This window comes from Octopus sinensis, linkage group LG14 (assembly GCF_006345805.1).
Source record: "Octopus sinensis linkage group LG14, ASM634580v1, whole genome shotgun sequence".
NCBI classification, from domain to species: domain Eukaryota; kingdom Metazoa; phylum Mollusca; class Cephalopoda; order Octopoda; family Octopodidae; genus Octopus; species Octopus sinensis.
Genome location: NC_043010.1, coordinates 48,460,070 through 48,484,583, shown reverse-complemented (window position 1 = coordinate 48,484,583; position 24,514 = coordinate 48,460,070). Strand labels below are relative to the sequence as shown.

The window sequence follows — 24,514 nt, the reverse complement described above, 5'->3', positions numbered from 1 at the left end:
CCAGGCGATGCATTATATTCTTGAGCAAAATATTTCACTACATGTAGCTCTAGGCCACTCAACTAGTAAAAATGAGTAATCCTGCTTCAGTCCAGTGTCCCATCAAGGGAAGAATACATATGCCAGAGAAACCAGGGAATCAGTCTTGTGTTCCTTATAGAGTAATGTGGACTAACCATTAAACAGAAATAGTGCACATCAAATTATAACTTTTAAAAAAAGAGTTTATCGTCTATCTTTTTATTTTTTGCTTGTTTCAGTCATGAGATTGTGGCTATGCTGGGGCACCACTCTGAAGAACTTTTAGTCAACCAAAAAACATTTTTCTTTTTGTTAGGCTTGGTACTTTTTCTATCTATCTCTTTTGCCAAACTGCTAAGTTATGGGGATGTAAACACACCAACACCGGTTGTCAAATGTGTGTGTGGGGGGCAAACACACACACACACACACACACATTTACAACGGGCTTCTTTCAGTTTACATCTACCAGATCCACTCACAAGGCTTTGGCTGGTCCAAGGCTATAGCAGATGACACTTGCCTTAGGTGCTACAGTAGGACTGAACCCAGAAACTTGTAGTTGGAAAGCAAGCTTCTTACCATACAACCATGCCACTTAGTTTATAACAAGAAGATAATACATTGCAAATGTGATCTTAAGACAATGAGAGATTACATTTAGAAGCCAATCTTTTATATTTACCTTGGATTCATTTAGTGTGTTAATAAGGTCCTCATTGTCAAGAATGTTACCCTTTGAATGGAATAACAATTGGAGGATTCGTTCTTCAATGGACTTCAGCTGAATTTTGTCTCGGTTTATATGGGTGATTAATTGGTTGCGCTGTTCTTCAAGTTGTGGTTTCTCCAATTGAACTACTTCGCTGGAAAAATTCAAGATTCAATATAAATTTATAAATAAATATTTATATATATCGTGAAGTATATTTGCCACTTAAATGTGCTAACCCTTAAGGGTGGATGCTACTGTAGCTTCTAACCCCAGGAGGACACCTCCTCCAGCTGGCTATTGACACACTATCTTTGTGCCTCAGATTGTCTCAACAGAAAAGAGAGGGTCTATGAAGTGTTTTGCAAGCCTTATTGGACCTAAAATTTTGCTTGAATTGACAGCTATCATATGTATGCATGCATGTATGCATGTATGTATGTATGTATGTATGTGTGTGTGTGTGTGTGTGTGTATATGTATGTATGTATGTATGTATGTATGTATGTATGTATGTACATATGTATGTATGTACATATGTATGTATGTACATATGTATGTATGTAGCCACTACACACATTTTTTTTCTCTCCTAGTTTCTCTCCTTTTTTTTGTTTTTCTGTGTCTCTTTCTGTAGAAGAGCATAGGCTTGAAACGTAAAAGACTTTTTCTATTCCTGAGTGTTATACTAATACATCTATTTGTTTTCTACACGAAATGTCTTCGTCTTTTGTTTTTTCGTGAACTCTCCTATGTATGTATGTATGTATGTATGTATGTATGTATGTATGTATGTATGTATGTATGTGTGTATGTGTGTGTGTGTGTGTGTGTATATATATATATATATATATATATATATATATATATATATATATATATATATATATAATAGGCTTCTTCCAGTTTTGTCTCTAAATCTACTCACAAGTCTTGGGTCAGCCAAAGAGCTATAATAGAAGGCACTAACTAGCCCAAGATGCTATGCTGTGGGACTGATCCCAGAATTATGTGGTTGTAAAGTAAACTTCTTACTACACAACCATGCCTGAAACAAAAAAAAACTGAATGAAAAAATATAATGTAAAAATATATGAAAAAATAATAATATCATTTGTTAAAAGCTCTTGGATATCAAAAAAAGTGAAGGAATTAATTAATACTTGAAGGACAGAATTTGTAAAAAAAAAAGTCTGTTATCATTATCTTCATAATTTACTATCTAAATGAGAAACAACAGATAGTTGTAACCTGTGTGAAGAGATCAAAGATCAAAGAGCAACAGATATAGATTGCAATACAGTATAATATATTAACAGAATATATCGTTAATAAAATATTAATGGTATGTTTAGTCTAGACAGCAAAATGATGTAAATTCAAAACAATCTTATTTTTTAATTGACTTTATAACCAAATCATTTAGATATATGAACTTCAAAGAAAAGAAGTTTAATCCAGCAGTCACCAGGAACCATTTGAGTGGGGCAAGCGAAAGCGAAATCGAAATCGAATTGAACCAGTCAGGATCCCTGGTCTGGTGGTACGTAAAAAGCACTATCCGACTCGTGGCCGATGCCAGTGCCGCCTCCACTGGCTTCCGTGCTGGTGGCACGTAAAATACACCAATCCGACCGTACGACTGGCACCCATGCCAACCCCCTTTGCTTGCGAAGACATGTTGGGGCAAGCAAAATCGAAATCGAATTGAACCAGCCAGGATCCCTGGTCTGGTGGTATGTAAAAAGCACTATCCAACTCGTGGCTGATGCCAGCGCCGCCTCGCCTGGCTTCCGTGCCGGTGGCACATAAAATACACCAATCCGACCGTGGCCGTTGCCAGCCTCGCCTGGCACCTGTGCAGGTGGCACGTAAAAAGCACCCACTACACTCACGGAGTGGTTGGCGTTAGGAAGGGCATCCAGCTGTAGAAACATTGCCAGATAAGACTGGAGCCTGGTGCAGCCTTCTGGCTTCCCAGATCCCCGGTCGAACCGTCCAACCCATGCTAGCATGGAGAACGGACGTTAAACGATGATGATGATGATGATGTTTGTTAAAGAATTAAACAATCAATTAATTTTTAAGTTATAATTTGTTTGATTTGTTTGTACTGTTATGAAAAAATAATTCCCCTGAAATGAAGTAAATAATGTTCCTGTCCCTCACTGTCACTGAACTGAATCCTAAGACCAAAGAACTTCCAACCATTATCATCCAAGTCTTAGACAGTCTATTTCAGTCTCCGTTATTCATTCTATCCCACTTTCCAAGATGGTAGGACAAAAAAGGTTCATTTGTGAGACATAACAGCAAAGAAGAGCACACATTCGCTCTCTGTGCGTGATTAGACTCAGAAAGTTTGTGAGGAACTCAATGACACAAACTACTGACTTTCTCAATGGCACGCAGATGTCGATGAATGGTTGAATGACCAAATCCAAGCTTCTTTGCAAATTCCTCAACAGTTATGATGAGATTTTGTTCCACCAGGGTTTGCAGGATGTCCTTGTTGAGCTCTACAGATCTTCAAGTACAAGGCTTGTCTTCTAGGCTGTGGTTTCCAGCTCAGAATATCTGGAACCTCTGTTGATACTAGCTTATGCTTATTGTCCAATCCCAAAAGACTGCATTAATATTTCTCACACTTTCTGTTGCATTTTTGCTTTTATTGAACTCATAAAGCAAAATAAGCCAAATATGCTCCTTTGTCACTTCCATAATAGCTTTGAAAAAATAACTGTTAAAATCAAACAGCACTCTTCAAAACTTGCACAAAGAATAAGTACAAGGTAAAATTACTACTTGCTTTTATAGCAAGTTGATGCAGGTAGTTTATCCCATCTCTCTTTGACTTTTAGTTCATGCAATTGAAAAACACATTATTTATGGGATGACTCAATATTCAAATCCACTGTTTGGTCTTGTGCGCATTCAATGAGATGTTCTGAGCCCCCATGAGATACTTGATGCACATACCATTAAGGCAACTGTCTCCTAAGTTCACTGAGGTACCACAAAGCAATGTATCTTATTTCATTGCTATCGCTTCCAGCAATTGGGGACAAAACAAGCTTCTAGTACTGATGAACAAAAAACAGAGACAATGTAGGATAGAATGGACTCTTTAGTCTTGTCAAAGACAAAGTAACCTCTCCAGCACTGGTGCCATAATAAACTGCACCTAATATACTCTGTGAAGTGGTTCACAAATGAAGAGAGACAAAGTAGGCTAGAGAAGAGTCTTTAGTCTTACCAAGGTTAAGACAACCTCTCTGATGCTGGTGCCACAATAAATAGAATGTTGTAAGAGCATCTAGCCATTGCACTCATGCCACTTTTGGTGTGACTGTAACGGGTCCCAAACCCTTTTTAGAGGGCAGTAACTCTGAATAAGGACTGAATCAAAACATAACATACCCAACCCAACCCAGCATACAAAAGCAGATGAAAAATGGTGTTGATGGTGGTGGTGGTGGTGGTGGTGGTGGTGGCACGGCAGCAGCAGCAGTGGTGAGGTAAGGTGGTGGTGGCAAGAAGGAGCAGGAGAAGGAGAATAAAAATAACTGAGAAGTAGAAATACTTACATGATGATGATGATGATGAGGATGACAACGATGATGAAGAGAAGGAGGAGGTTATATTTGGCCATCGGGAAAAAAAAAACTGATCAACAACAGAAAAAAAAAAGGTGCAAAAATTCTTACCTAAGAACTTGGTCTCCAAGCCCTGTCCGTGTGACAGTGAAGTTAACAATTGTAACTTTAATACAAATTTCAGGAAGATAATGAGGATTGGGTAGTTTCGTTGTCATGAATAGTTTAAATTCTTGACTATATTCAAGTTCAGTGTCTCCAAGACGTATCATCTGACGACCAGACTGAAGAAAATTATTTAGCAATGAAGAAGAGTTTGGCAAAAACATTTTTATTGTAGAAAATTTATTTATTTAGTTCTCACAATTTACATAAACGAATTTTCTTCCCAATAAATATTATCAGAAAGTTTTTACATGCCTTCACCTAAACATACAAATTCTGTCTCTCTTTCTTTCTTTCTTCTTTCTTTCTTTCTTTCTTTCTTTCTTTCTTTCTTTCTTTCTTTCTTTCTCTCTCTCTCTCTCTCTCTCTCAATCTTTCCGCCTCTCACTCTCTGGTGTCATGTAAAATGTAGCCACTACATTCTGTTAAAAGGTCAGTGCTAGGAAGCGCACCCAGCTGTAGAAGCCATGCCAAAGCAGATGCAGAGCCTGGCAGAGCCTTCTGGCTCATATGTTCTTTGTCACATCGTCCAACTCATGTCAGCATGGAAAAAGGGTGTTAAATGATGATGATAATGATGTGTGTGCATAAATACATATATACTCTTTTACTTGTTTCAGTCATTTGACTGTGGCCATGCTGGAGCACCGCCTTTTAGTCGAGCAAATCAACCCCAAGACTTATTCTTTGTAAGCCTAGTACTTATTCTATCAGTCTCTTTTGCCGAACCACTTAGTTACGGGGATGTAAACACACCAGCATTGGTTGTCAAGCAATGTTGGGGGAACAATCACAGACCCACAAACATATACACACACACATACATACATATATATATATATATATATATACATACACATATATACAACAGGCTTCTATCAGTTTCTGTCTACCAAATACACTCACAAGGCTTTTATTGGCCAGAGGCTATAGTAGAAGACACTTGCCCAGGGTGCCACGCAGTGGGACTGAACCCGGAACCATGTGGTTTGTAAGCAATCTACTTATCACACAGCCACTCCTATGCCTGTATATATATATTTACTGAACTTGAACACAATAATGTCTCTCTCTCTCTCTCTCTATACATATATATATATATATATATACACACACACACACACATACTCTTAACTTGAATATAGTAAAGTGTGTGTGCATATCTGCGCATATATATATATATATATATATATATATACACAGACACACACACACCCATATATAGAGACATATATATACATGTATGTGTGGGTGTATGAGCGAAGAAAATGACAAAATGGAATTTGTCATTCAAAATGTTATTAGAAACTTTGTTGCAACCAGCATTAACAGGCTTAGGTGTGCAAGGCAAAGGAGAAAAGTGGCTGCAAATACACTGCCTGCACTGAGCCATAATTCTCATACTTGCAACATCTGTGGGCTTCTTTTGAAATCATTGGCAGGACTCAAATGTCACATTCAACATAAGCATTGTGACTGACAAAGAAAGAGTGGGTTGTCAGATCCACATACTTCAAAATCGACAAGAGAGTCCATCATATACATGCATACACACACAGACACACAAACACATAAAACGTACATATCTTATGAACTTGGACGTTATCAAAGAAGCTTGAGAGGCAGTTGGATGGAACCTACACTCGCCTCCTTATGAGAGCTCAAAATCTCTCATGGAAACGTCATCCAACCAAAATACAAATATATGGAAAACTACCACCTGTATCATCTCTTGTGAAAGGTAGAAGAGTCCAGTTTGCTGGACATTGTTGTAGAGCTGAAAACAAGGTAATTTCTACTTTTTTCCTCTGGAAGCCATCTGCTCACGATACCAGAGGGCACACACTCTCCTACCCTGATGTAATCTCCAGGGATACAGGCATCCAGCAACAGGACCTCCGTAATGCTATGATGGACCGTGAAGCCTGGCGTAGCATAGTAAATTCCATTGTCTCGACCACGGTCGAACAATGAAGATGCTATGAATTTGGATAGAATCTGTACAGTGGAGAATTCTTTTATACTTAGATCATCACAATTAAAATAAAACTTCTAAAATTGACCCATCAAGGAAATCCTAACAGGTTTCTTCAGTCTAACACTTAATCAAACACACTTTAGGTTTCATTCCTTTTTTTTTTTTTTACCTCTAATTACTACAAAAGTCTGACACCAATATGAACATTTAACTCTTTGACAATCCTCTTGAAGATAACGATACATGTGACTTAAACATATTAAACATATGAGATACAGTTTAACTACTTTCTTACTGTGACCTCTATTCCACAGACTGAATGGTAATTGGAGCTTTTTATACCAATTGGAACTTTTTTTCATCCTTTTCAGTGGCATCTTAAGTGTTGCCATGTAATCAAATCAGTTTTAGTTAATAGCTCGCTAACATAGCTCCATACTTTCAACTCCCATGAAGAAAACTCTAAATGACACGTACAGCAGAATGCTTTGTGCTGTTCTAAATATCTCATTGGAATGTTAGAGAAAGAGAAAGAAGCCAGAATCTTATATCATTTATTTGAAGAAAAGCTTTATCTAGAGCTCCTAATATTAAAGAAATTAATTAGGGCAGGGAGCTGGTAGAATCGTTAGCAGACGTAGCAAAATGCTTGAAGGCATTACATCCATCTTTACATTCTGAGTTCAAATTTTTCCAAGGTCGGCTTCGCCTTTCATCCTTTCGTGGTTAATAAAATATATACCTATTTCTTTACTACCCACAAGGGGCTAAACAAGGACAGACAAAGGGATTAAGTCGATTATATCAAGCCCAGTGCGTAACTGGTACTTTTTTAATCGACCCCGAAAGGATGAAAGGCAAAATCGACCTCAGTGGAATTTGAACTCAGAAAATAGCAGCAGACGAAATACTACTAAGCATTTCGCCCGGCTTGCTAGCGACTCTGCCAGCTCACCGCTCTATTAATAAATAAAATAAATACTAGTTGAGCACTAGGGTCGATGTAATCAACGTATCCCCTCCCTTGAGATTACTGGTTTTGTGCCAAAATGTGGAACCACTATTAAAAAGATTAATCAATTTTCAAATCCTCCAATTATAACAAGAATAACTAAGAAAAAGAATTAAAACCAAGTTATGGAGTGTAACAATTCCAATATATTATTGATCAACATTTAGTAGTGATCATAGCTGACCTAATTCTGTTTGTATTATCAATCTTAATCTCAGGCAGCAAGCTGGCAGAATAGTTAGCATACTGGCCAAAATGCTTAGTAGTATTTCATCCATCTTTATGTTCTGAGTTCAAATTCCGCTGAGGTCGACTTCACCTTTCATCCTTTCGAGGTTGATAAATTAAGGACTAGTCTGAGGCTGATGTGACCGACTTTCCCCCTCCCCCAAAATTTTAGGCCTTGTGCCTATAGTAAGAAGGATTATTAATCTTAATCTCTAAGGTGGTAAAATCCTCAGCATTCTGGGGCAAATATTTAGCAACATTTCATCTGTCTGAGTTCAAATTCTAACAGGGTCAACTTTGCCTTTTATCCTTTCCAGGTTGATAAAATAAGCATCCATTGAGCAGTGGGGGGTTGATGTAATTAACCTGCCCCATTCTGCTAAATTGCTGATCTTGTGCCAAAATTTGAAATCAATATTAAAGGGATTAGTCAATTTCAAAACCTTCAAATTGTAACAGATGTAACTAAGAAAAAGATTATAATAAATGAATGGGTAATAACAATTACACTTAGTTTTTGGATTTGGTTTGCAAGATTCTTTATGTGAGTTCATGTGTTGAAGCATATTCTGTTGTGTCTGGAGAGAGTCATTTTCTTTTTGTGTCTTATAATTTAACGTACTCACCGGTAAAATTTTCACTTATTTCTTATTTTTATTTTCTTAAAATTTTCGTTGCGGTGAGTGTGTTAAATTATAAGGCACAAAAAGAAAATGACTCTCCCCAGACACAACAATTACACTGTATTTTTGATAACCTGTAATGATCCTAGTTGATCTAGTTCTGTTTAAGGCAGGGAGCTGGCAGAATTGTTAGCACACTGCTTAGCAGCAGTTCATCCGTCTTTATGTTTTGAGTTCAAATTCCACAGAGGTTGACTTTGCCCTTCCTTTTTCAGAGTCAATAAAATAAGGACCAGTTGAGCACTGGGGTCACTGTAATTGACTTAGCCCTTTCCCCAAAACTACTGGCCTTATGCTGGTATTTATTTAAAGGCATTGAGCCGGCAGAATTGTTACTGTGCCAGGTAAAATGCTTAGTGGCATTTTGTCAGTCTTTACATTCTGAGTTCAAATGCCACCAGGGTCAACTTTGCCTTTCATTCTTTCAGGGTCAATAAAATATGTACAAGTTGAGCACTGGGGGTTGATATAATTGATTATCCCCTTGCCTTGAACATGCTGGCCTTGTGCCAAAATTTTTGAAACCATTCTTAATCTTAACCTCTAAGATGGTAAGCTGGTAGAATTGATAGCATACCAGGCAAAATGCTTGGTTGTATTTCATTTGCCTGAGTTCAAATTCCACCTTTCATTCTTTGGGGGCAGATAAAATAAGCACCAGTTAACTATAAGGGGTGATGTAATCAACTAGCCCACTCTGCCAAAATTTGAGGCCATGTGTCCCTAGCAAAAAGGATTAGTAATCTTAATCTTTAGTAATCAGATTATTCCATCAAATGTTATGTTTGTCAATTTATACTAGAACTGTTCAATGACGGCTGTGTAACTAAACAACAATTACATAAAGTATTCAAAAGTACTGAACCATAATATTCTTAAGTGTTCCTGGTCCTTTATTTTTTACTTATTTCATAAGGCTTTGGTCATCCCAGGGCTATAGTAGAAGATAGTTGCCTAAGATGTCATGCAATAGGACTGAACCCAAAATTACATGGTTGGGAAGCAAACTTACCACACAGCCATGCCTGGGCTTAATGGATTATTGTTAGATGTCTCATTAGTTACTTCTCTGACACATGTTTGCTTAAACAGAGCTAACAGTTGACTACTCAACTAAAACACGGAAAATACTTTTAGCTATCAGTATAGACATTTTGTACGTAAGACACATACTAAAATATATAACATTTAACCATTTAGCATTTAAACAGGCCATCATCGTTTAACGTCCACTTTCCATGCTAGCATGGGTTGGATGGTTTGACTGAGGACTGGTGAGCCAGATGGCTGCACCAGGCTCCAATCTGATCTGGCAGAGTTTCTACAGCTGGATGCCCTTCCAAAAGCCAACCACTCCGAGATTGTAGTGGGTGCTTTTATGTGCCACCAGTACGAGGGCCAGTCAAGCAGTACTGACAACAGCCACGCTCAAATGGTGTTTTTCACATGCCACCTGCACAGGAGCTAGTCCAGCGGTACTGGCAATGACCTCGCTGAATGTTTTTTCACAAGCCACCGGCACAAGTGCCAGTATGGCTACGTTGGTAACAGTCACGCGGGAATGGTGCTTTTTACGTACCACCGGCACAGAAACCTGTTGGCTGCTCTGGCAATGACCACACTCGGATGGTGCTCTTAGCACTCCACTAGCACAGATACAGATATATACAGCATAAATATTCCACTTGTTTTATGTTCAAACTAGCCAGATCTAACCTCTCACACTTGGCCTACAATACCATTCTAAAAATAAACAAACAGTCACGTCCTTGAAATCTCCATGCTACAGGATAGCAAATGATTAATTCAAAACTATGTGAATAAATAAGTATTACATTTTGTAGAATAATCCAAATGCTAAAGAGTTAAATTAGTCATGTATACTAAAATTACCTTGTAATAAGTTTGTTTACACAGGATAGGCTCCAGGGACGGTTCTAAAACCTCGCCAACATCTTCCAGTAAAACAGGCCTACCGATCCGTATGCAATTTTCAAGAGTTCTCATAAGATTGGTATCAGAAGGTTTTATTACACTAAGGTTATATTTAGCTTCTTTTTTCTTAATCCACATGTTAGCCTACAAATCCAAAATACATTTGGGGATTAATTTGATACAAGAGGTGTAATGATAAAGATCTATATATGTGCATATGTATTTACATATATCTATGCGTGTGTCTATATATCTATAATAATATACATGGCAGTGAAACATGGGCCATGACTGCTGAGGATATGTGTAAGCTTGCAAGAAATGAAACCAGTATGCTCCGATGGATGTGTAATGTCAGTGTTCATACTCGACAGAGTGTAAGTACCTTGAGAGAAAAGTTGGACCTAAGAAACATCAGTTGTGGTGTGCAAGAGAGACGTTTGCACAGTTAAATACTATTCCACTACCATAAGATATCTCCCAGACAGCAATACTCTCAACTCACGCAGGTAAAGAGGAAAAAATAATGAATCCACCTGGCTTTGATTAACTATATACGCGTTTCTGGGTTAAAGAGATGTAAAAAGAAGTAAAATCATATTTCTACTCACTTATTCCCATTCTCAGTATAGTATCTCAATTTTGAATTTGAGAGCACTGATAATTAATATACGTATTTGATCTTATGGTAGTGGAATAGTATTTAACTGCTATTTCTAAATTTCAGTATGTGGTGAAGCAATTTTTGCTGAACCCTAATTATGATTATGCTTATAAAATTAGAATTTTTGTGTGTGTGTGTATATATATATACACACACAAATATATATATATAATGTCTGTGTGTGTGTGTGCATATATATGTGACTTATAAGGATATTATAGTAAGTTTATTAAAGTTACAGTAAGATTAAGTTTAAATTGTTAGAGTAAATGAAATCACAACAATACAAGGAAAAATCAATGAAACTGATACAATTTTTAAGGTAAATGTTCAAAATTTCAAATATTCATAATTACTTGTTCTTGTGGATCAATCATTAAAGGCCAACGCTGGCTGTAGATAACAATTACTGCATTGTCAATGGAGACCTCATCTCTTGGTAGCCCATCAGAGTTCCACTCACGAATTTGGTAAGAATTTGAGAGTGTATTAACCAGTGAAAAATCAGTTGAAATAGGAATTTCAACTTCAGAACATTTCTCAATCCAGATTGTAATGAGCTCGTGGCGGTAATCATTTGTGAAAGCACCAGTATAAGCAACACTGCCAGCAGAAATCAAAACATCACCAGCAATGTGGCCCAACAGCTGATCAAATTCCTGAAAACAGGGAATACAAATATGCAAATTTAAGTAGCCATAACCACACACACACACACACACACACACACACAACCTATATAGTAGATAAATAAACAGGGTAAATTTATCTATTTCTCTGCAGGAAAAAAAAAATACTTGGCCGTTTGCCAGCCCCGTCTGGCACCTATGCCGGTGGCACGTAAAAAGCACCCACTACACTCATGGAGTGGTTGGCGTTAGGAAGGGCATCCAGCCGTAGAAACATTGCCAGATCAGACTGGGTCTGGTGCAGCCTTCTGGCTTCCCAGACCCCAGTTGCACCGTCCAACTCATGCCAGCATGGAAAGTGGACGCTAAATGATGATGAGTTTTATCTGATTTGTGTACTTCATTGACTTCTCATCAGAGTTGTCTACATCAATTTGACCAATCCCAGAGAAACAAGCAGCCAACCTGTTTACTTAGTAAACAATTCCAGCAGCTACTAATTTGCATACCATGTTACATACATGTATGAGTGTGTGTGTGTGTGTGTGTGAGTTTGGACTGGTTTGATAGTACAAACTGGATAAATAGAACTCGGAGCATGAGTGTAGATATCTTTTTGTTACTATTAACTGATTGATAAGAACTATGCATAAAACCCTCAGCCCTTAAGTCACATTGTAACTTTTACTGGTTAATATATATATATATATTACATATATATATATATCTATATATATATATATATATATATATATATAATATATATATATATACTATATATATATATATATATATATATATATATATATACATATATACATACATACATATATATATATATATATATAATATATATATATACATATATATAATATATATACATATATATATATATATATGTGTGTGTGTGTGTGTGTGTGTGTGTGTGTGTGTGTGTGTGTCTGAGTGGTGGGGCACTAAACACACACACATACATACATAGGGGGAGAAGAATACATAATTACAGAGATTCATTGACTAACAAATAAAGAATATATACATGCATACCTGCATGCATACATACATTCATACATACATATGCATATATATATATATATATATATATATATATATATATATTATATATATATATATATATTATATATATATATATATATGTACATGTAGTTACTACTTGTACTTGTGGCGACATTCACCCTGGGCGGGTTGAGTCGGCTTCTACCACCCTCAAGGCATCTCGAACATTCGCCATTGAGAATTCATGGAAGAAGTTTCGTGGGAATATGTGGATTTCACAAGCGGTCCCCAACAATCCCGCATGTAGAGACATCCTGTTTGCCGCAGAGGCAAGGACAGAACGACCGAGGAGCCACCGGTTGCCGAAACAGAAACTCCGAGGATTTTCACCCCGTCTGCCGGGTTGTGGCCCTAATACCACTCGGTGTCAGACCAATCCACCTTGGGTGGCCCTACCAGGAACCGAAGTTCCCAACGGCATAGCTCTGACACTACCTGTTGCCATATATATGTACATACATACAAACATGCAGGAAACACTAATAGGAAAATTAGTTGCTCTTAAACACAGACTGCAAGCAGCAGGTGAACAATTCCATTATATAAAAAAAACTTTCAAGTATGGAAAGCCATCAATAACAAGCTTGCAACAAACCCAGAAGTTATGTATCATAGTATGAAAGGCCAGACTATCAATGTTGTAAAAAATTCCTCCCTTTGGGAAGGGATCTGGGATGAAAACAAATAACCTAACTATGACGCAATGTGGTTAGATGAGCGCAATCGGATGGAGGATACCCGAGATCCTAGAAGCCATACACACAGACAGACAGAATGGATTTTATATAAGAGATATTCTTATTAATATGAGAAATGCTTTATCCATAACTTTCATGAGTTCAGCTTAGCAAATAAATTTCAATCAAGCTTGAAAATTCTATACATAGCAATACAATGATATCATTTTCAATGTTTTCCTTACTACGACTGTTTCTTTCCATTTTTCATGCTTATCTGCAAGAGCTTTGGTTAATTTGGTTGCTCGTTTCAATCTGACAGCTGTCTGGGTGATCTTACATTCAAGCCTTTCTTTCTCGTCTACACTTTCATCATATGTTTTCTGCAGAGCAGCAATTTGTGCCACAACTTTAGCCAAAGCATCCTGGTGTACTCTCAGGTTACTCATAACAGTAGCAAGCTCTTCTTTTGCTTTTGCAAGCCTATCAAAAGAATAAAAATAAAAAGAATAAAAATAAAAAGAATAAAAATAAAAGTAATATATATATTGGAAACAAGAATGGGCCCCCAACTATGCAAACCTGTTTGTTTGCTACATTGAGGCCCAAATATTCTCACGATTCGCTGGTCTCACTACTGAATTATAAGGTCATTATACTGATGACTGTATCAGTGCAACCTCATTCTCCTGCAAACAACTAGACTCCTTCCTCTCTTTTGTCCAATCCTTCCATCCTGCCCTCAATTTCTCCTGCACTATTTCCCAAACTTTCATTGCATTTCTTGACATTTCTGTTAGCATACACCAAAATGTTTGTATTATAGACTTGGGCCCTGACAAAAACGTTGCAGGAACAACTAGACAGTTGCTACACCTGCTTACTCTAGCATGCACTGAATATCAAATGGCAACAGAGGGTGACCTATAAAGACCTCTACAGCGACCTTTTCCCAATATCAGAGCTAGTCAGAGCCAGGAAAATCTGTTTTGCTGGGCACTGCTACCAGGCCAGGTATGAAAGCATCAGAGATACATTACTCTGGGAACCAATCCATAGCTACAGGAGAAGAGGTCAACAGGCTACAACATCTGTTGACAGACTAGTGATCAACAGCAGCCTATCAGCAATGGAGGACAGAGGCTATTAGAAGAATTGTTATAGAACTAGGGGTGTCTCAGGTGAGTTGTTACCAAAAGGGTTAATTCTGAAATCTATTTTTATTCTGTTTTCCATACTCTTTTACTCTTTTACTTGTTTCAGTCATTTGACTGCGGCCATGCTGGAGCACTGCCTTTAGTCGAGCAACTAGACCCCGGGACTTATTCTTTGTAAGCCCAGTACTTATTCCATCGGTCTCTTTTGCCGAACTGCTAAGTGACGGGGACATAAACACACCAGCATCGGTTGTCAAGCAATGCTAGGGGGACAAACACAGACACAAACATACATGCACACACACACACACACACACACACACACACACACACACACACACACACATATATATATATACATATATACGATGGGCTTCTTTCAGTTTCCGTCTAGCAAATCCACTCACAAGGCTTTGGTCAGCCCAAGGCTATAGTAGAAGACACTTGCCCAAGGCGCCACGCAGTGGGACTGAATCCAGAACCATGTGGTTGGTAAGCAGGCTACTTACCACACAGCCACTCCTGCACCTTGAAATCTTTCAAAATAATACTTAAAAATTCAAATAGATCTGTTTTTCACTTATAACATGACAAGTGACGGAGACCTTTGGTGATATGCTATGATTGAGAGGACTCGTCAAGCCAAGTGAAATTGTAGTCATGGCCATTCCTTGTTTCAAATGATGGGCCCCTTTAGAAAGGTAGTGAAGCACGATCTTCAAATGTTGGGCCTCATGTAGTGATGACAAGTGACTGAGATATTTGGCAATTTGCAGTGCTTGAGAAGACTCATCAGGCCAAGTGAAATTGTAGTCATGACTGTCTTATAAGTGGCACCAGTGAAATCGTAGTCGTAGCCATTGCCAGTGTCATGTATATGGTGCCCATGCCAGTGGCATATAAAAAATGCATCCATTACACTCTTGGAGTGGTTGGCATTAAGAAGGGCATCCAGCTGTAAAAAACCAAGCCAAATCAGATTGGGACCTAGTGCAACTCTCTGGCTCACCATTTCCAGTCAAACTATCTAACCCATGCCAGCATGGAAAATGGACATTAAATGATGATGATGATGATGAATGATGATAATGATGATGATGATGATGATGATGATGATGATGATGATGATGATGATGATGAACATAACATTTGTCCTGCTTTGCTCTCTCACCATTAACAAATTATAACATGAAATCTTACAGAAGAAATCTTAACATCTTTGAATTTATTAACATAAATTCACTTTTAGAGAGAATAAACAACCTGCCAAAGATAATAGGTAAACTTCCCTCAAATCACACTCTACCACCTTAAAAACAGGTTAACTAGTAGGTATATTTAACTGAATTAAATGACAGTAAAATACAGAAGACAGAAGTAAATTAATAAATCCATTCTTACCGTTGCTGTTTGGGTTGGACTGCTCGAAAAACGTATGCATACAAGTTAATAGCTCTCACCCACATACACAATGATTTACAAGCCTGAAAATTGGAACAGACGTTTTATCAAGTAATACAGTAACACTCACACATAGTTAATTATGTTAACATTATGCAAATATTACTAAGTATTTCAAAGACTCGACAGTTACGAATCTTCTCAACTTAAGTCAGACATGATTTATCAAAATTGTAAATTATACAACTGCCAAAAGTGAGATATTTGCTTTCTGCTTTATAACAAGAAAAAACAAAAAACTGAAAAGATGTTAAAATCACAGATTGCATTCATTTAATTTTCATAATGTGTTGTTGTATTACAAAAGAGTGATAAATATATAACTAGAAAAATCATTAATGTTTTTAAATAATTTTTAAGCTAATGATTTGCATATATTAAAATGTAATCAGTTAGGTAAAACAGGTCCTGTGTGCACACACGTAATTGTGCCCAGGAGAAAAACAAGAAATCACAGTTGCACATTGTTTTATCCATTAACAAATTGTTAAATCCTTTTTGCACTTTTATTTTTAATTTTCACTGAAAAGGCTAAAGAGTTATGGGAATTTTTAAAATTTAAAAGCCACTGCTTACATAATTTCATCTCCGTTTTTTAAACAAAATACATTAAACAAAATATACACAGTATTTAAAAAAATGTTATAAAATCAAAGATAACATTTCAATAAATCTCATTTGATGATTTAAAGAATTTTCTCAATGTTGAAGAAAATGTAAAATTAATCTCAATATATTCTTAGTGAAAACAAGGCATGTTTCTATAATAGAAGTTTATATTACACCTTCCAGCCAAAAATCACAAACTAGAATTAAATGAAAGCTGCTGGAAAATAGTAATTAATTTTTCTAAGAAAAAAAAAAGAAATATACAAATAAATAAACGAAAATCAAAAAGACAATGCAACTGTTCCTAAATTATATTTTGGAATAATATGGAAAGATTTCCTCGACTGATACTAAATAGTGGAAGTTTTTGCTTAGAGCTATAACAAATCCTAAAGGCCATGATCTCCATCAACCTGCCTTCTTTATTCAAACCAATACCAAGATCAACATCAACAATAACTAATACCAAATGCACAACATATTCTTTACTCATTTCAAATCTGGAAGCATTCTACATTTATCTACTGAAATCTTACAGAAGAAATCCTGACATCATTGAATTTAACAACATAAAATAAATTTTAGATAGAATAAACAACCTACGAAAGATAACAGGAAAATTTTGCTCCAATCACATTCTACCACCTTAAAAAGAGTTGGGGAAACATTGAATAATGTAGTCTAAGATACACTATGTCTGAATAATAAATGTGGTATTCTTGGTTAGAAAGCCTTTTATCAGAGACCTTCTCAGTTACAGTTGATGTTTGTGATAGAATACTGTCACAGCCAATAAAAGAAAGTACAAAGGGTTGCCCTTCCTAACATCAACCACCCAGCAGAGTGTACAGTTTGCTTTTTATGTGGCACAAGCACAGGCAACATCAGTTTTGGGATGGGGTTTTTACAGTTGGATGCCCTTCCAAACACTGGATGCTTTTTCAACACCAAGCAATGTTTAGGCATAAGCAAATTTTAGGTTAGTTAAAATATGCTTCTGACATATTTCAGCTTCTAAAGGCAAATTCACTGCAGTTACCATGGAGAAAAACTTCTCACTTACAATAAAAAGATGCAAAAACACCACATCTGTCCAGTGCTGCTCCCTGTTGGATTCCCAGATGTGTTTCTAGCTCTTTAGCAATTACCAATGGGAAATACCAAAGAGAGGCAACTCTGGACAGACTTAATTAAAGCTATAGCTTTAAGACTGTCTGGAAATTTGACAGGGGGCAGCATTAGAGATGTATGGTGTATTTACACCTTTTTACCATAAGAGAGAATCTTTTCTCTATGGTAATTGCAGTGAATTTACCATTAGAAGTTAAAATATGTCACAAACATATTTTAACTAACCTAAAGTATATATATATTATTATTATTATTATTATTATTACTATATATATATATATATATTATTACTACTATATTTCTATATCTATCACTTCTATCGTTTTTAATGTCCCCTTTTCTATACTCTTATGCATCAGATGGAATTTGATGAAGCAGATTTTCTACACCCTTCTAATAGTCTACTCTCATCTATCTATATGCAAGATGACATTTCCTCCATGACCAGATATGTTTTCCATGGAGGGCTGGAAACAAACAACATCACTTGTATGGAGATGCTTGTTTACAATTATTGCACAATGTCAAAACAAACAGGCACACACATGCACACATGCATTTATACACACACATACACACATATAAATGTGTGCAAGTGTGTAAAAGAGTAAAGGATAAAGACCCCCTTCAGTCATGAATGACCATGAGATAGCTCCTAGAATGTTACCCTCCGCGGAACAAGTCTGGGCAAGGTTTTATATGAAAGACCAGCAGTCGCCCATGCATACCAGCCTCCCCTTCTCCACACCACTGATGTCATCCAAGGGAAAGGCAAAGGCGAATACAGCTCAGCACATGTGGCATCACAACTCATTTCTACAGCTGAGTGAACTGGAGTAATGTGAAATAAAGTGTCTTGCTCAAGGGTACAACACACAGCCCAGTCTGGGGATCAAACCTCATGATTGTGAGCCCAACACTCTAACCACTGAGCCATGTTCCTTCACAAGTGTACAAGTGTGTATATATATAAATAATCCTTCAGTTTCTATCTACCAGATTCACTCACAAGGTTTTGGTCTGCCCAGGGCTAGAGAAATATACACATGACAAAGGGGCCATGCAGTGGGGCTAAACCTAAAATCATGTGGTTAGAAAGCAGACTTCTTAATGATACAGCCATGCCTGCACCTATGATCAAAGCCATTCCACTATGACCATCTCATCTTTGTTGTATATCTCAGACTGTATTATCCAAGGTGTTTTTCATTTTAAAAATAATAATATTTTAATAATAATAATAGGCATAAGTGGCTGTGTGGTAAGTAACTTGCTTACAAACCACATGGTTCTGGGTTCAGTCCCACTGCGTGGCACCTTGGGCAAGTGTCTTCTACTATAGCCTCGGGCTGACCAAAGCCTTGTGAGTGGATTTGCTAGACGGAAACTGAAAGAAGCCCGTCGTATATATGTATATGTATATATATATATGTATATGTATGTGTGTGTGTGTATGTTTATGTGTCTGTGTTTGTCCCCGCAACATCGCTTGACAACCGATGCTGGTGTGTTTACATCCCCGTAACTTAGGCGGTTCAGCAAAAGAGACTGATAGAATAAGTACTAGGCTTAGAAAGAATAAGTCCTGGGGTCGATTTGCTTGACTAAAAGGTGGTGCTCCAGCATGGCTACAGTCAAATAACTGAAACCAGTAAAAGAGTATATGCAATTTCAGGGAGATCAGGCTACTACTTAAACAGAGGTAAGTAGCTACATGGGGCAAAAAATCAGTGTGCATTGTATTCTGCAAAACTTCACGAAGCAAGTGCACCTACCCCGACCAAGCATAAATCATAAACATTAAATAGATCATGTGTATGAAACAAAACCTCTTCCTTGCTATGTATCATATATTTCCATCGGAAGTACTAGTAACTTAAAAATAAATGCAAATGTTTATTTCAATCAGATAGAAGCTGTCATAAACACTTGGAAATTAATATTTTTGTTTATTTGTTTTGGTTTTTTTTTTTTTGCTTTTTTTATTTGCTTTAATAGCTATGTTTCCAATTTTTCAAAACTATCTCCTTTCATTTTCTTTCAACATCCTATAGATTCAGAAAATGCAATAAATTTAGAACAAAACAAAACTATGTATTAAAACTGTTAAATATAATTCATAATTGGTTTTGTTTGAAAGAACATGTACAAAAAGAAAAAAGAAAAAAAGCAACTTATATACAAGACTACTATAATAATAACAATAATAATAATAATAATAATAATAATAATAATAATAATAATAATAATAATAATAATAATAATAATAATAATAATATAATGGCAGTGTAATGCATAAAGGAACAATTCGTTGCCAATGGCTATTTCATTTTTCTGTATTGTATAGCAGAGGCAGCTTGGGGAAAACTGAATGAAATCTTTTACATTTGAATGAGAGTCAATGCTTCTTAGTTACACTTTAAAGAAAACAAATGATTATTATTTGTAAACAGCTCCATAGCCTAGAAATTAATTAACTGTGTTAATATTAACATTTTCTATTTCTATTCATCATAATGTTGACCAAGAGAATTGCATTCTCTAAAAAATCATAATGATTGTTATAGAACACTTTGGTTGGGCAGCTTTTCTGGTTTTTAAAGCAAAATTTTAAAGAAAATTTTAATTAATTTATATCTGCATTTTCCCCTTCTGGCAGTATTTTATTTTGGTCATAGGTAGTTAATTAGTAATATATACATTGAATAATCAATCAACAATATTAATTAATACATACGAGAACAGTAGTCAGACTAATATGGACGTATTACTGTGTATAGATGCTTATATACTCAGTGAAAAATGCTGGAATTGATGATGGCATTGTTGTTATTACTAAGTTTTGAGTTAACTCTGATCAAGTTAAACAATGAGAAGTGACCCATTCATCCTTCTTCCCACTAATACCATGTTTTCATCTAACTCTTGCTTATGGACCCCTTTAATCCATATTTTACTCTGCTGGACCTCCAAAGTCATTCACTACATATATATATATATATATATATATATATATATATATAAACTCCCAATTCAACTTACTTTCTTCTTCAATTTCAACTCCGGTCGATGCCCGCAGCAAGTTCTTAAAAATTTATCTTACTATTTTTATTCGTTGTTACTACGTTTATTCATACATTGATAACTTGATTCGTCTTACCCATCTCATTCGCTACGAAAATTTAACCTTTTAGGCTACTTTCAAGCCTTCGCCATAACTTGATTTATCTTTCCTATCTCTCTCTCTACGAAATTTAACCTTAGGCTACCTCAAGCCGTAATCCTATCTTTTCCCATCTTTCCGCCATTGGCGGTCTTTTTTTCCTCCTCTTCTTCTTCTTATGCTAAAACTTGAAAATCGCCATTACCATTACGATTCTGCAATTTAAACTCCCAATTCAACTTACTTTCTTCTTCAATTTCAACTCCCGGTCGATGCCCGCAGCAAGTTCTTAAAAATTTATCTTACTATTTTTATTTGTTGTTACTACGTTTATTCATACATTGATAACTTGATTCGTCTTACCCATCTCATTCGCTACGAAAATTTAACCTTTTAGGCTACTTTCAAGCCTTCGCCATAACTTGATTTATCTTTCCTATCTCTCTCTCTACGAAATTTAACCTTAGGCTACCTCAAGCCGTAATCCTATCTTTTCCCATCTTTCCGCCATTGGCGGTCTTTTTTTCCTCCTCTTCTTCTTCTTATGCTAAAACTTGAAAATCGCCATTACCATTAAGATTCTGCAATTTAAACTCCCAATTCAACTTACTTTCTTCTTCAATTTCAACTCCCGGTCGATGCCCGCAGCAAGTTCTTAAAAATTATCTTACTATTTTTATTCGTTGTTACTACGTTATTCATACATTGATAACTTGATCCGTCTTACCCATCTCATTCGCTACGAAAATTAACCTTTTAGGCTACTTTCAAGCCTTCGCCATAACTTGATTTATCTTTCCTATCTCTCTCTCTACGAAATTTAACCTTAGGCTACCTCAAGCCGTAATCCTATCTTTTCCCATCTTTCCGCCATTGGCGGTCTTTTTTTCCTCCTCTTCTTCTTCTTATGCTAAAACTTGAAAATCGCCATTACCATTACGATTCTGCAATTTAAACTCCCAATTCAACTTACTTTCTTCTTCAATTTCAACTCCCGGTCGATGCCCGCAGCAAGTTCTTAAAAATTTATCTTACTATTTTTATTCGTTGTTACTACGTTTATTCATACATTGATAACTTGATTCGTCTTACCCATCTCATTCGCTACGAAAATTTAACCTTTTAGGCTACTTTCAAGCCTTCGCCATAACTTGATTTATCTTTCCTATCTCTCTCTCTACGAAATTTAACCTTAGGCTACCTCAAGCCGTAATCCTATCTTTTCCCATCTTTCCGCCATTGGCGGTCTTTTTTTCCTCCTCTTCTTCTTCTTATGCTAAAACTTGAAAATCGCCATTACCATTATGATTCTGCAATTTAAACTCCCAATTCAACTTACTTTCTTCTTCAATTTCAACTCCCGGTCGATGCCCGCAGCAAGTTCTTAAAAATTTATCTTACTATTTTTATTCGTTGTTACTACGTTTATTCATACATTGATAACTTGATCCGTCTTACCCATCTCATTCGCTACGAAAATTTAACCTTTTAGGCTACTTTCAAGCCTTCGCCATAACTTGATTTATCTTTCCTATCTCTCTCTCTACGAAATTTAACCTTAGGCTACCTCAAGCCGTAATCCTATCTTTTCCCATCTTTCCGCCATTGGCGGTGCGCCCGCCCCCACCCCCACCACCAATACCGATGAACACTGTTCTCACCCCCACCACCAATACCGGTGAACACTGTTCTCACCCCCACCACCAATACCGGTGAACACTGTTCTCACCCCCACCACCAATACCGGTGAACACTGTTCTCACCGCCACCACCAATACCGGTGAACACTGTTCTCACCGCCACCACCAATACCGGTGAACACTGTTCTCACCCCCACCACCAATACCAGTATACCCTGTTCTCACCATCTACACCGGATACGCCCTACTCCCTCCTCCTCCCCCCACTACCCCTTCTCCTCATATGCTTTCACTGTGAAAAGACAAGCTGCTAGCGCCATAGCTCAACTGCCCACCGATCTTTGCTTCCTCCTGACACTGCCTCAATCCAACCATCCCCTTTTAGTACCCTTCCGCCTCGTAATATCCTACGTTTTTATTTCTTACGAACCTACACCAATCCTTCCTGCCATCGTTCCTCCTTACCCCAACCTTCCCCACTGGTTGCTCCCCTATACTACCCGCCTCAACTGGACCCCCCCTCCCCAACTCAACTCTAGAATATCTGTATTTCTTTTCTCTACCTAATTACGTTACTCAGTGACGATAACGAATGTCCACTGCTAACACCAGCTCCTGCCCACGGCGTGGTCAGGTTGGAAGAGAGATCAAAAGAAAAATACCACGAAAACTATCACCACCACAACAACCCTCCTCTTCTCAGGCGCCGAATCCCCCCCGTCCCCCCCACATCTCCTTCCCAGTTTTCAGAGTTGGCACTATCAATGTTGGTACATTGACAGGCAAGTCTAGTGAGATTGTAGAGATGCTAGAGAGAAGACAGGTTGATGTATGCTGCATACAAGAGGTAAGATGGAGAGATGCTTCGGCTAGGGTCCTCACGGGCAAGGCACTTAGGTACAAACTCTACTGGCAAGGTAACGCGGAAGGTGTAGGGGGTGTAGGCATTCTCCTTGCGGAGGAATGGGTGGATAAGGTCATAGAGGTTGTCAGGGTTTGTGATAGAGTGCTTAAGCTCAGGTTGGTCCTACAGAGTGGCACAGCTATGATTATCTCAGCCTATGCCCCACAAGCGGGACTACCAAATGATCAGAAGGACAACTTTTATGATACCCTTCTGCAGGCTACTTCAAAGACTAGTAACAAGGACCTCATCTTTGTAGGTGGAGATTTTAATGGGCATGTTGGGCGGGAATCGGGTATCTTCACTGGGGTACATGGTGGCTATGGTATTGGCACCAGAAATGATGAGGGAACTAGACTGCTGGAATTCTGTGATGCATGTAACCTTTCAATCTGCAACACTAACTTCAAGAAGCCAGTCTGCCACCTTATAACTTATCAGTCAGGAGACTCCGCTAGCCAAATAGACTTCATCCTCACCAGACAACGGGATGCAGGGTTGCTCTTGAATACAAAGACCCTCCCGGGTGAAGAATGTATCCCTCAGCATAGACTAATCATCAGTGACTTTAAGCTTGAGGCCAGAAGGACTCCAAGAAACAAACCAATCCAGAAAAGAAGGATTTGGAGGCTAAAGAACCCTTCGCATGGTCAGAAATTTAGGGACATACTCATCAAGAAATTTGATGAGAGGGAGGAGGAGCTTCAGACGTCAGACATAGAAGGTAGCTGGGAATTCCTACGGGACAGCTTGTTGAGTGCCACAGACCAAGTCTGTGGATGGTGCAAAGTCCCTTCCAGACCTAGAATTACGTGGTGGTGGAATAGTGCAGTAGATAAAGCCATCTGTGAAAAGAGACGGGCCTGGAAAGCCTGGAAGGATGGGGGCAGCAGGGAACTGTACCAGATAGCCAAAAGGGAGGCTGGGCGGCAGGTATACATTGCCGAAGATGTAGCAGAAAAGAAGAAGTTTGCCAATGTCCAGCGTCGCGAGGATCAAAGAGCTGAAGTATTTCGGATTGCCAGACAGTGTGTCAGAGAAAATAGCGATGTTATAGGAGAGAAATGTGTCC

At 37.5% G+C, this 24,514-nt stretch overlaps 1 protein-coding gene across 1 annotated transcript in view; it reads right to left on the bottom strand.

Moving 5' to 3' along the window:
* LOC115219341 (dynein heavy chain 6, axonemal-like) overlaps positions 1 to 24,514 on the bottom strand; it is a 349,247-nt gene that overhangs the window by 101,881 nt on the left and 222,852 nt on the right. The window contains exons 58-63 of the mRNA XM_036509002.1: positions 15,936 to 16,018; positions 13,623 to 13,860; positions 11,351 to 11,653; positions 10,289 to 10,474; positions 4,441 to 4,613; positions 707 to 887 (exon numbers count right to left, since the gene is read on the bottom strand). Of these exons, the coding sequence (XP_036364895.1) occupies positions 707 to 887; positions 4,441 to 4,613; positions 10,289 to 10,474; positions 11,351 to 11,653; positions 13,623 to 13,860; positions 15,936 to 16,018 (1,164 nt within the window). The remainder of the gene's footprint in view (positions 1 to 706; positions 888 to 4,440; positions 4,614 to 10,288; positions 10,475 to 11,350; positions 11,654 to 13,622; positions 13,861 to 15,935; positions 16,019 to 24,514) is intronic.